General features: G+C 33.7%; 1 protein-coding gene across 1 annotated transcript; it reads right to left on the bottom strand.

Moving 5' to 3' along the window:
• Positions 1 to 2251: 2251 nt before the first annotated feature.
• LOC132805084 (receptor-like protein EIX2) lies at positions 2252 to 4309 on the bottom strand. The gene has a single exon (XM_060819855.1). The coding sequence runs from the start codon at positions 4307 to 4309 to the stop codon at positions 2252 to 2254; it is 2058 nt and encodes a 685-aa protein (XP_060675838.1).
• Positions 4310 to 13783: the final 9474 nt, after the last annotated feature.

A 13783-nucleotide genomic window follows, 5' to 3' on the forward strand; every position in this document is an offset into this window, starting at 1 on the left:
CTCCAAAATCTGTGTTCTTACAGGATCACATATTTTGCGGGGGGATGTTACGTAATCAGTTTTGTTATACATGATATGTACAGCTCTATGTGATATATATTGTTATTTTTTAATATTTATCCTACTGTTGTAGCTTAATAGGACTCTTTAGTTTGTACACCTGTATTTAACAGTGGTTTCACGTTAATAATAAAACACTTTTCATTCTCTCTATTTTGTCTCTGTTTTCCTTATAGCAAAAACCATGCTTTGAAGCTAAAGCTGAAAAGCTTATCTTCCCCTGTTGTTTTGTCAGTGTAGTTATCGCAACCTTTTTTATATATTATCTGCTTGGATGCTCCTTTACTTGTCATCCAACTACCTATCATTGCTTTTCAAGTGAAGTTCACTTCATTGGTTCTGCTAATCTGTTTCAATATTATGCTTTATGTCCGTTACAAAAATCATTAAGGAGCTTAATTGTTCAAAACCAAGTAGAGTTTCATAAATACAAGTAATTATTGGTTTTTTTTTTTTTTTTTGGACTAGGAAGTTTTAATAACTATAAAAGAATTTTGATAAAAGACAGGTTAACCTTGAAACTTGATAAATTTTATCCAATACATTGCACCAGTAAAAATGTACAAGTGAAAAAGGTGGCTTAATATGATTGTAAAAAAAAAAAAAAAAAGAAAAACAGATTGTATGTCTTTCAAAAAACCCTGCATATAAGAAATCAAATTCTTTTACAAATTAACCCTCGAATGAATCAATATTCATCTCTAATAATGACACAGTTGATAGCATTTCGGAACAAGATAAAGTTTCTTCCAAGCTGTTCTAACTGTGGTAAGCAGAAGATTGAAATGTAACATACACATTCTTTATGCTTCAAAACTCCCCAAAAGAATTTACCAAAAAAAAATTCCCCAAAAGAAGCACAAAATACATGACTTACCTCCAGTGTAAAAGCCAACAATTCTTGCATCATGTTCTTGAAATGCAAGTACACTAGTCCAACATATTGTGTAAGTTGATGGCCAATTTAATTATAGCACCATATAAGATTCTCTTATAATCAAATCAATCCATCATATATTTCAAAAATATTCCAACAATATAGGGAGGTAGATATAATAAAGGCAGTAGTACTAGTACCAGCAGTTTGATCCTGCCTGAAAGTTTGCCAATGATTACCATGCAAAGTAGCTTCTTTTGCTAGCCTCTTAAATTATCGAAATCTTTGGCTCCCCTAAAGAGAATTATAGAAATGTGATGGTTACAAATACTCCTGAGTCCTACCATGAAATTGCATATGATAATTTGTTATTGAATGTTGAATATAAGAAAGTGAATAGTTCTTCCCTCTGTTTTCTCTCTACTAAATGTACATGAGAAGATTGTGTTGACTTGCAAGTCACCTTTAGCTAAAGCAATAGCTAAGACCTTTGCCAATATGTTCAACAACGTTTACCATTACTAATAAGTGTATCTGAATGTATTAAATGTTTGGATTCTAACATTAAGAAGTTTAGCACCTGGGATCTTAATTCTTACCAACCACTTCCACGGGTATGATGGAGCTCATAAAAAGTAAAGTCTCTAAATTTGGGGCTGCTTCTGGATATGGCTCAAGAAACAAGAAACTTCTCTATCTTGCTTCTGCAATTCCAACAGACCTAAGACACTGATTCTACAAGGAAAGTAAAAGCAGCTATTAAGAAAGAAAATGTTATGTCTAATAGAAATAAAAATATTTCTCTTGAGAATTATATAGAAAAAGCACCTGCAAACTGTGAGAACATTTTCTCCAATCTCTCAAAATCCTGCACAGCTTGTCAAGAATTTCATAACAGAGACTTTTGTATTCAAATCTTTTGCTTACAATATATTTTCTGCAGCATATAGCCTATCAACTGTAGAAACTTCTTTGGATTTCCACATCCAAAATGGGTGCCCTGCTCTTTGTTGCAAGGATCGGGAACCAACTGCTTCGAAAACTTTTGCTATTTGATATTATGTTTGTACATAATATATAATATACTATAATAAAGGATCAACTTTCCAATTTATATAAATATGGTTCTTGCAACAACATTTTCGTTTAAATATACAAAAGTCAAATTGTTTATAATCACCATCTAATTAATATTATTGCCATAAGAACAAAATTACAATTCATGAATTTAAAAAAAAAAAAAAAAGGAAAAAATGAAAACCATACACACAAACAAAAACACACATAAACTATTAACATAAATTACAACAACTCCTAAAGCAGAGCACCATATAGTCTTGCTACAATCCTATTTAGGAACTCACATAAGGCCATATTCCAAGGCACGTTAAAGAGCAAAGAAGCCAGTACACCCCAAAAGCCGAAAGCAAATCCAAGTCCCAAGCTCAAATACAAGTAATTTTCTTCTTGTAAACTATCTTCATCATCACCTTGTTTATCTCCAGGTGGAATTGCCGGATCACTTACCGAGCAATTTTGTTGAAGTGGAGGTCCGCAAAGTTGATTACCAATAAAGCTGGACTCACTGAAGCTTTGAAGCTGAGTACTTGTTGGAATTGGCCCCATTAAATTGTTGTAAGACAGATTCAAGTAACTTAGGAAAGTTAAACTCGAGATGCTTGGAGGTATTGTCCCAGATAGTTGGTTTTTCGACAGATCCAAAGATTCTAGCCATCTCATGTCACCAATCTTTGATGGAATTTTCCCAACCAAATGATTGTTTGACAAATTCAGTGTTTGCAATTTAAGGCTAGTTAGCTCCACGGGGATCTCCCCATAAAGATTGTTGCTTGAAAGATCCATGCTTTTTACTAACTTAAGCATACTTCCGTATTCAAATTCCCTCCCTTTTGTCACCACCGTGACTTCCGCCATTAAGTCATATTTATCACTCCAAGAATCGAAACTCAAAGAGAGGTAATCTAAACTCTCCAAGCTGGTCATAGCACTCAAATTATAGAAACATCTTGGTACTGTTCCGGAGAAATTATTATGTGAAAGATCCAGTATTTGAAGATCTACAAGAGAGCAGAGTTCCAAAGGAATTTCACCATGAAATTTATTTGAACGAAGATTAATAACCACCAACCCTCCTAAACTTATCCACATCAACTTAGGTATCTTTCCAATAAATTTATTTTCACTTAGGTCGAGAGCCTCCAAGTATATACACTTTCGCAGGGACAAAGGAAATTCACCATGCAGATTATTATCGTGCAATTGCAGCCAGCGAAGGCTAGTTAAATATCCAATAGAGCTAGGAATAACCCCAGACAAATTGTTGTTTTGAAGATTTAAAATCCACAAGTTTTTCCAATTCATCCAACACTTAGGAATTTTTCCAGAGAGCAAATTGTTCCCCAGGTTAACATATCTCGAATTCAAAAAGTTCTTCTTATCGCAGAAAAAGTGAGAGACTGATCCAGAAAATGAGTTATTGGAAAAATCTACTATTTTTGTTTTCGAAGAGACAAGTGGCAGCAAACCATTGAATTGGTTAAAACTGAGATCAATTGTTGACCAAGACTGATTTGTGCACGGAAACTCCCCGTGAAACTTATTGTGAGAAAGATTTAGATAATCTAGTTGAAGAGAAAAGTTACAAAACCAAGAGGGAATGGTACCTGCAATTCCAGTATTGGATATTTGTAACTCCAACAAATTTTCTTGCCACCGAATCCAGAGGGGTAGTTGTTGCCCCAAATGCCAATCATTCAGATTCAACATTTCAAGTTGAAAAGGAGGGAGCCAGTGTGGACTTGTCTTCATTGTCAGCGAGTTTTTATGTGCATAGAACTCCTTCAGTCTTGTAAGATTAATAAAGTGAACTTCAGAAACCACACAATCTAACGAATTATGAGATATATCCAGCGATTTTAGATTTACAAGTTGACCAACATTTTCAGGAAGGCTTCCATTTAACTGGTTATAAGAAATATCAAAATGTTGTAGGCTCGACAGTTTTCCTAGAGACTCTGTGAGTTGACCTGAGAGTTGGTTCATGCTCAAATCTAACATCTCCAAAGCATCAATGGTGCACCTGGAAAATATTCTAAAAATTTCCGATACTGCTCCTCTGAAATTGTTACCGGCAAGTGTAAGTTCCCTTAACTTGCAAAGGCTTCCCAATGAGTTTGGTAATTTCCCTTCAAGTTGATTACGTGACAATCGAAGAGTGTTAATGGATGACAAGTTTCCAATGGCACTTGGAATACTACCCTTCAAATGTGTGAAAAAAAGATCAAGGTACTCAAGACGTTTAAAACCACACATCCATGGTGGGATGGTAGAATTGAATGGATTGAGAGACATGTCAAGAATTTTGAGATGAGTCAAATTGGTAAGACCAGATGGAATTGGTCCTTTGAGATAATTATTTTGTAGATGAAGGGATTCTAGATTGGTGAGACTGAATAGCCACATGGGCATCAAAGGGCATCTCTCTCATATTTCCCCCTAGCCATAAGTGTTTCGAGCTGTATCTTGCTACTTTCATTTAGCACCCGTAGAGTGTTATATCTGCTTAATCAATTCAGTTTCTTGTTTACTTTCTTTATCTTTATTCCCTTCAATTTACTTTTGTTATATTGTTCCTTTCTAAACCTTGCTGAATAGTAATCGTTTCGAGTATGAACAATAAGTCTCAGGAGAGGCATGAGAGGATGTCGGTCTGAGAGGTCTAGGAATAGGATGGAAAAATATCAGTAAAAGTAAATTTAAGTTTTTAAAGCTTTAGAAATTAAATTTTGAAAATGAAAAGATTATTTAGATCTAATTCTTCTACTAGGTCTAGATTAAGTACTAGTTCTAGATCATCACGTAATGGAAATCAAATACCAGACATAATTAATGAAGAACATTATAGTTACTCATCTAATTAATCAATCAATCCCGACTGGAATAATCCTCCAGTTTTCCCTAGTGAAATTTATCACCATAAAACTTGGTCTTTATCTTCATTTAAAAGTGAATCACATACTAAAACAGTTGAACAAGTTTACACAATCAACAAAGATCATGAAACCTGCCAACTAATTAATAAAGACAACATTAAAAAACATATATAAGATGATCACCGTTTCCTACACATAGGATTAGTTCAAATTGGAATAAAACCTTTTACAAAATTAGGAACCAATTCATCTATGCTACTATGTCTTAGAGATGCCAGTTTCAAAAACTTTAATGAAGGTGTCTTTGGAGTCGTAGAAACCAGTTTATGTAATGGTCCTATTCATTTTGACTGTTATCCAAATTTTCCAGTCAGTTTAACAGATCGATGCATACTAAAAGTCTTAACTCTATGTCTAAAAACTTCGAGTTATAACTTCGACGAAGGTCGTCAACCCTTAGCCTTAATCTACAGAATCCATTATAAAGTCTCAGGAACCAATATGAACTTTAAAGCTAAAAAACATAATGGTAAAGGTCATACCATGTTAATCCAGCATCAATACCAAGATTTAAATATAAAAATCCCTAAAATGATCAAATGGTCAGATGTCAATTTACCCTCTAACTGGGCATTAGCTGATGTCCGAAGTCCAACCGCTATTCAAAATATTTTAACTAACACTGAGTTCATCTCACAGTCTGAAGATGGGTCAGTTAGAATCACCTTTGATAGACAACCTAGATCTAATCAACACTTAGGAGAAACCTCCTCAAGACGGTCTCTTAATAAACCAATCATCGAGTCAATATCTTCTGATAATATGTATAGAAAAGATGACAAAATTGAAAAAGATTTACAAAGAATTAAAATCCAAGAATTAGAACAACAACTACACAAATTAAGATTAGAAAATTAAATTAAAAATCTCAAATTAAAATCAAATCACCACATTGGACAAGTTAGTCAACCTCGTTACAGTGATGAAGAAATACAATCACTAATACCCACAGCCTCAGATTTCATAGATCACCAATTAAACACACTAAGTACACCCTTCAAACCCCATTGGAAACAATTAAATCAAGAAATGATGTCCAATAAAAATCATGATAGATTAATAAAATATAGACAATCACACACTAGAAAACAGAAAGAACATATTTAGGAAAGTTGAAAACAGTTAATGTTACAACTTAAATTTGATATACAATTTTTCGATTTTCTCGAAAAATATTATTATCCATTAAAAGATTTAAAAACTTTAACAAAAGAAAAATGGATTAAATCAGATCAATCAATAGTTCTGTCTAGTCACCCTCCAGTTGAAAAGATAATCATTCCCTATTTAAATAATCAAGTCATAGCCTCACCATTTAAAACTTTCACTCATGAAAGCAAAGATTTAATTAATGAAATTAGAAAAGTAATTGAACAAAATAATTAAACAAATCAAAGCATTATTACAGTAGACAAACAACTAGATAAAATAGAAACCAAAATTGATAATTCCTCTAAAGAAGAAATTAAACCACAACCACTTATAGAAATTCCAGAAGATCATAAACAAAACTTAATCAATGTCTTAGGAATTCACAACACAGACAGTGAACATAGCGAAAATAATATTTACACTGAATCAAATTCTGATGAAACAAGTATTCACTCTGAATCCACTAGTGACACAGATAACCCTAATATTACTTTAGAATGTTTAGATGCCTGTTGTCTAGATACCTGTTGTAATCAATCAATTAATGTCTTAACGAATTCCACTGTAGATGAAGATATAATATTAGAACTACTTAGCAAATTAGAAAATCCTGATGAAAGGATAGAATACATGAGAAAATACAAAAAGATCATAACGGATAATCAAAAAGAGACAAATCACTTTAATAAAAGTACTCAAAAAATCTGTTTAACAGAAGCTTTACAAACTTTTAATAAATCAAAAAATAAACACATAACTGTTCAAGATCTACAATCAGAGATTAAAACAATTAAGTCCAAAATTAAAGAATTAAAATTAGAAAATCATTTAATCAAACACCAATTACAGTTTATTCAAGAAAACCCTCAAAAACTTATTCCTAATCAACTTGAAGAACAGGAAGAAGGATCTTCCCATGACAATTGTTTACCTTCCACTCAAAAAATCAAACTTAGAAAATGGCACATAAAAATCACAATAATCATTAAAGATTTTCAATTAATAACAATTGCACTTTTAGATTCAGATGCAGATTTAAATTGTGTCCAAGAAGGTCTCATACCTAGTAAATATTATACAAAAACTAAAGAAAGATTAAACTCTGCTAACGGAAGTAAAATGGATTTATAATACAAAATTAATCACGCACATATTTGTCATAATAAAATTTGTTTCAAAACATCATTTGTCCTTGTTCGAAACATGACAGATCAAGTTATTTTAGGTATTCCCTTTCTCTCTTTGTTATACCCATTTACCACAGAAAATGATGGAATAATCAGCCACCCCTTAGGTGAAAAGGTCAAATTTGAATTTATTCAGAAATCACATAATCTTCAAACATTGAAAGAAAATTCTATTTCCAAAACAATCAATCGCATTCAAACTAAAACTAAACATTTACATTTTTTACAAGAAGAAATTAAATATAAACAAATAGAAAATCAATTATATAATTCTTATCTTCAAAACAAAATCACTGATTTTCAACAACATCTAATCAAAGAAGTTTGTGCTGAAATACCTAACGCTTTTTGGCATCGGACCAAATACATAGTCAAACTTCCTTACAAAAAAGATTTTGATGAAAGAAACATTCCAACTAGAGCTAGATCCATCCAAATGAATCAAGAATTAATGGAATATTGTAAAATTGAAATTCACGAACTTCTGACTAAAAAATTAATTCGTCCTAGTGAATCCCCTTGGTCTTGTTCCGCTTTTTGTGTTTAGAAAAATGCTGAATTAGAACGTGGATCCCCTAGACTAGTAATTAACTATAAACCATTAAATAAATACCTCCAATGGATTAGATACCCTATTCCAAATAAAAAGGATTTAATCAATCGTCTTAATCAAGCTACTATTTTCTCAAAATTTGAAATGAAATCAAGATTCTAGCAAATAGAAATTAATGACGAAGATAGATACAAAACTGCATTTGTAACCCCATTTGGTCATTATGAATGGATGTAATGCCCTTTGGATTAAAAAATGCTCCTAGTGAATTTCAACGAATGATGAATGATATATGTAATAATTATAGCCATTTTACTATTGTTTATATAGATAATGTCGTAGTTTATTCCCAATCAATTTATCAACATTGGAAACACTTAAAAATGTTTTTAGATATTGTCAAAAAACATGGTTTAGTTGTTTCTGCCTTCAAATTAAAATTATTTCAAACAAAAATTAGATTCTTAGGTTTTAATATTTACCATTCCCATATTACTCCCATCACTAGAGCCATAAAATTTGCTGATAAATTTCGTGATGAAATTTTAGATAAAAACCAATTACAAAGATTTTTAGGTTCCTTAAATTACATTGTCGAATTTTATAGTAATTTAAGAATCAAATGTAAACCTTTGTTTGACATATTAAAACCAGAACCCCCACCTTGGTCTTCAGTTCATACCAAACTTGTCCAAGAAATCAAAACACATGTTAAGACTCTTCCTTGCCTTGGTATTCTTTCACCTAATTCATTCAAAATTGTTCAAACCAATGCCTCTGAAATTGGCTTTGGAGGGATTCTACTACAACAAATCACACCCGATTCCCCAAAACAAATAGTCCGTTTTCATTTTAGAACATGGACTTCTTCTCAAATCAATTATAGCACTATTAAAAAAGAAATTTTATCTTTAGTACTATGTATATCCAAATTTCAAGATGATTTACTTAATCAAAAATTTTTGGTCCGTATTGATTGCCAAAGTGCCAAATACGTTTTAGAAAAAGATGTTCAAAATATTGCATCAAAACAGATTTTTGCCTGCTGGCAAGCTATATTAAGTATTTTTGATTTTGAAATTGCATACATCAAGGGTAATCAAAATTGCATTCCTGATTTCCTAACCCGTGAATTTCTGCAGGGAAAGGTTTCTTACCCGAGACCTCATCATGCCTCACAAAAAGGGGTCATCTACCCCTCTTCCAAACCCAAATCCTCCCAAAACAAATCAAACCCAATCAACTCAAGACTAGACCTTAATCCCTACTGAATCTACCCACTTATCTCAACCCATTCCAATTAGCCAAATCAATTACCAAACTGCCCTTGTCAAATCTTATAATCCATACAGTTTGGTTCCCAACCAACCATTCACCCCAATTAATCAAACTCAACCAAAATCATCCCCTTATTTTGATATTACTCACAATCTTTTATTTTATGTTGAACCTTCCCTCCGGAAGCTTCCCACTATTCCTCACATTATTAATCAATTCCTTCCTCCTAATTTCCATTTTATTCCCAAATTACCTAATAAAAACCTAAAATATTATACCTCCATTCTTCAGCATACCCAATCAGTTACTATTATCCCTCTCCTTGATAAAAATGACAACCAACCATTATTTCTCATAAATTTTGGATCCACAAAATCCTTACTCTTGAAGAATGGAATCAACCCTCCTATCAATCAAAGAAAATCACTTACCCAGGTGATGTTAATATGATCCCTTATTATGATTATATTGATGCCTGGTGTCAGGACCCGTCCAGAATTCCTTCCCTGGAACCCTAGAGAAGCCCTGATCCCAGGGAAATACCTCCGAACCTTCCAACGGAAAATCCGGCAGCACCTCCCCTAAGGGTAGGACTTACCACAAAATTCCCTGCACTGAAAACGCACTTCTATAATTGTCCCCTTATTCCTCCCACAGTACTACAAGTTGGTTCCACAAATTTCAGCACTTCAATATAAATTCAGTAATCCAGTGCAAAATAAATACAACAAGAGTGAAAGAAATATTACAACTGCAATAAAAAAAGAACAGGGTACTTCACGAAGTAAAACAGCGATGAAGATCAAGTCCGCTCTGGATGAACACCGACAACCTGGTACCTAGAGGAACGGAATTTAAGAGTGTGAGATGCTAATCATCTCAGTGAGTGACCCTATCTACTATACAATATAATACCACGGTAATCAAATAGATAAATAATAATTATTTGGAAATAATAATTTCTCTCAAAACCCTTACCATTCTCTCAGTTGGAAAAGTTCCCCTTTTAAAACTTTTTCACAAAACCCTTGTTCGTAATCCCCGAAAACCAAGACATCAAATAAATACCAGAACAGTAATAATTATATTTTTAATTCCAATACAGTTTCCAAATTTCCCAATAACATAAATAATTCTCGAAATATCATAATCAAATCTCATAATATTCCATGGGCATATTTTATAAAAATTGAAATCACCAACATAACCAAATATTTTCTTTGAAATATTTGAAAATCAAATCATGCCCAATTTAATATTAAAACCACACCAATTTCAAAATCCTCAAAACCATAAAATAATTTCACATGGCATAAACTTTTAAAATACACATTTTCTTAAATCCAATAATTTCACAATTAATTCCACAATAAATCAAATAAATATTTGGCACATAGAAATTAAATTCCAAATATTTAAATCACACATAATATATTCACCAATTAAATTTCCAAATTTAATTTGAAGGTGGGTCACTCACCTGGAGTACGCAATTAACCCACGATCCACTATGGGATCAATTTCACGACTCATCAGTGCTCCTAGAACAAAATTCACAGACAGTCAAATAAATTAATATTTTAATCGGGTAAATAATACCCGGTACCCGGGGGGGTCAAACACAAACTTTAACCAAAATAGGCGAATAATATACCAAATCGAAGCTCGTGGGACGAGGATTACAAATCCGGTCTCCATCGATCCCAATTCCGCCGGAGGTGGCCGGAATTTGGCCGGAAAGCTTCGGCCGGTTTTCAACTTGAGGGATCTTTCAAACGGTGGAGATTTTGGGCAATCTAACCCCGGAAATGGACTTAGAGGGGTCGAAAATACTGGGATAGAGGTATGGGACGGGCTGAGTTGGTCGGAAACGGCGAGAATCGCCGAAAAAATTTCACCTCGCTGCCCCGACTTCGCCGGCCCGATCTGGGCGTGTCCGGCGGCGGCTGGCCGGGAGATTTGGTGGCTGAGGTCGCGAGGTGGTGGGCTTGGACGGTGGCCGGAAAAGTTAAACACGGGAGAGAGAGAGAGACGGGCGGGAGAGAAAAAAAACTGTGCGTGTTTGTTTTGGTCGGCTCGGGGAAGAAGAAGGGAAAAAGAAAAGAAGAAAAAAAAGAAAAAGAAAAGAAAAGGGAGGTGTTTTCCCACGTGGGGAAAAGAAAAGAAAAAGAAAAAGAAATAAAATTAAAATGATTAAATAATATTAATAATAATATTATTATTTAAAATAATAATAAAAATAATTTGATATTTCACATGGTTGACATGTGGCTTCCCAACATGGTGACACATGGTCACCTTCAGTAAGTCACACGTGGCACATCGTTACGCGTTTAAAAATAATATTAAAATAATACGGTGTTTGAAAAATTCTACAGGTCCATAACTTTCAAACCACATGTCCAAATCGGACGTGCGGCTAGTCTACAGACTCGTATCGACGAGCACTTCACAACCATGCATGAGTCAAAGCTCAACCTTGCATGAATAAAAAGTCAACTCCGGCACCCTTTGGACAGTTTGGACCTCAACCTGTTTTGCTCATAACTTTCAAACCGTAGCTCCGTTTTTAACGTGCTACCAGTCTACGAACTCGTGCCAACGTGTACTTCGTAACGGTGCCTCAGTCAACCTAGAATTCCAACCGGATCAAAAAGTCAACTTTTGACCCCTTCGGTCAACGGTCAACGGTCAACGGTCAACGTGCAAAAATTCCGACATGGTTCGGGACGGGGTGTTACACCTGGGATTACATCTTTTTACACTAAAATGAATCATTTTCTCATTCCTGGTTTATCAGCTAGGATTCCAAATTTCCAAGAAATTTTCCCAGTTAGTTTTTTCACTGGTGGTGTGATCATGGCCCAGCCAAAGAACATCTCCCACAACAAATCCAACATTTAATCACCCACTTTTCTGAACACTATAAAATCACCTATCAAGAAAGTGGCTTTCCTATAGAACTTATTTTCATGTCCAAATACAAAGTATCTTGGATTTTCAAATGGCAGTACCACAAAGAACAAGATATTATTTACCGTATCCACTCAATCAAATGGTGGGATAAATGGAACTCCATCCATACTCATAAAATGGTTATGGAAGAATTCCCTATCTCTCCCCCTAAGACTATCAAATCATCTTCCAGCCAGACTTTTGGAAAATCAACCCGATCAAAAAAGGACATGCTTGCACATATTCAAAAATTAATTGAAGAAGTAGATCAATTATCAGATGATTCTGACATATCTGATGAGGCCTCTAGTCAGCCCAAAGCAGAATCAGCTAGCTCCCAATCAAAAAATATTCCTGGATCCTCCTTATGATGGGCTGATTATCAAGATAGTCAAGATCCATATGATCTAGGATCTGACTAAAATCAAGCAACCCAACCTGATGGAGGGATGAGTCATAATCAATATCAAGAATCTCTGACAGTGCAGAGTTGCTTTCAGAATTCCACTCACAAAAGCAGATCACAAGAGTTACTATTTAATCACTATTCATGAACAATAAAAGGCACCAAAAAGTAAAATATTGTTCAAGATACTGTTCACCGACAAAATCATTTCAATCAACAGGAGCCCCACTCATTCAACCAAGCCCTCCTTTGCCTATATAAAGGAGCCTCACCACCACATATTGGAGGAGTTGACTCAAGAGTTGGTTTTAAAGAGTTTTCTTAGCAGAGTTTCCTCTCTTCTTCTTCTTCTCTTCTTCTTCTCATAATCACTTGTAATCAAATATTTGAGTGTTAGTTTGAGTGCTTTGTAATCAACTGAGATACCAATTTGTGGTACTTCTTTATAATCAAGTAAGCATTTGCATTCAATTATTTTCAATTATTTATTCTAATCATTTATTTTATTTTAAGTTATATTGCTTGTCCGATTCTACCGCCTTCAATTTATTCTGTGATTAATTTCATATATTTATTTATTAATTGTTCTTGGCTGGCTTTGCCGCCACATCTATTTTCTTTCTTTCATTTACTTCCGCTCATTTTATTTACTTCTACTCTGTCCTTATTTACTCTGCTCTTATCTTTCATTTATGCCATAACACTCTCTCTCTTTATTTCCCCCTGTTGGTATCAAAGCCATAAGTGAAATCTATCATCTCTCTCTATATTTTCCCTTGTTGTAATAAGTTTTATGATTTGAATATTTTTTGTTTTGAAAAGTTTTCTTATGTGATTTTTCTTTTATTTTGTTTTTCCTAGAAGGTGCTATTGTAGATATATCATATTGTTGACAAATATTTTTGGGAAGAATAAAGGTGTTTATAGATTTTTGAGTGCTATACGAAAAACCCATTGGTTTTGTAACATTCAGCCCAATTGCTATTGATATCTACTCGGCGTGAGGTTCTATTTCTACTAATCAGCTCGATGGGCCAGTCTAATTCTAGTCTAATATAAATTTCTGTCATATCCTCGTATCCTCCAAAACAATCCACCATATCCTCCCAAAAATAAAAAAATAAAAATAAAAACAAATAAAATAAAAATCCATCATATAATATGTATATGCAAAGTATTCCTAACAATTAGTAGAGGAATTCGCCACATGAACCACAAAAAAGCATTTATTTTCGCCTTAATAATAACTTATGAGAATGACAACGAATACTTATTCAAAAACTCTCAGCAAACAAAAAATTT

The sequence above is a fragment of the Ziziphus jujuba genome, chromosome 8, assembly GCF_031755915.1.
Source record: "Ziziphus jujuba cultivar Dongzao chromosome 8, ASM3175591v1".
Classification (NCBI taxonomy): domain Eukaryota; kingdom Viridiplantae; phylum Streptophyta; class Magnoliopsida; order Rosales; family Rhamnaceae; genus Ziziphus; species Ziziphus jujuba.

What these genes read in the sequence shown, in the direction of transcription:
- LOC132805084 (XM_060819855.1), bottom strand. Translation starts at nt 4,309, where the DNA reads ATGTCTCTCAATCCATTCAATTCTACCATCCCACCATGGATGTGTGGT.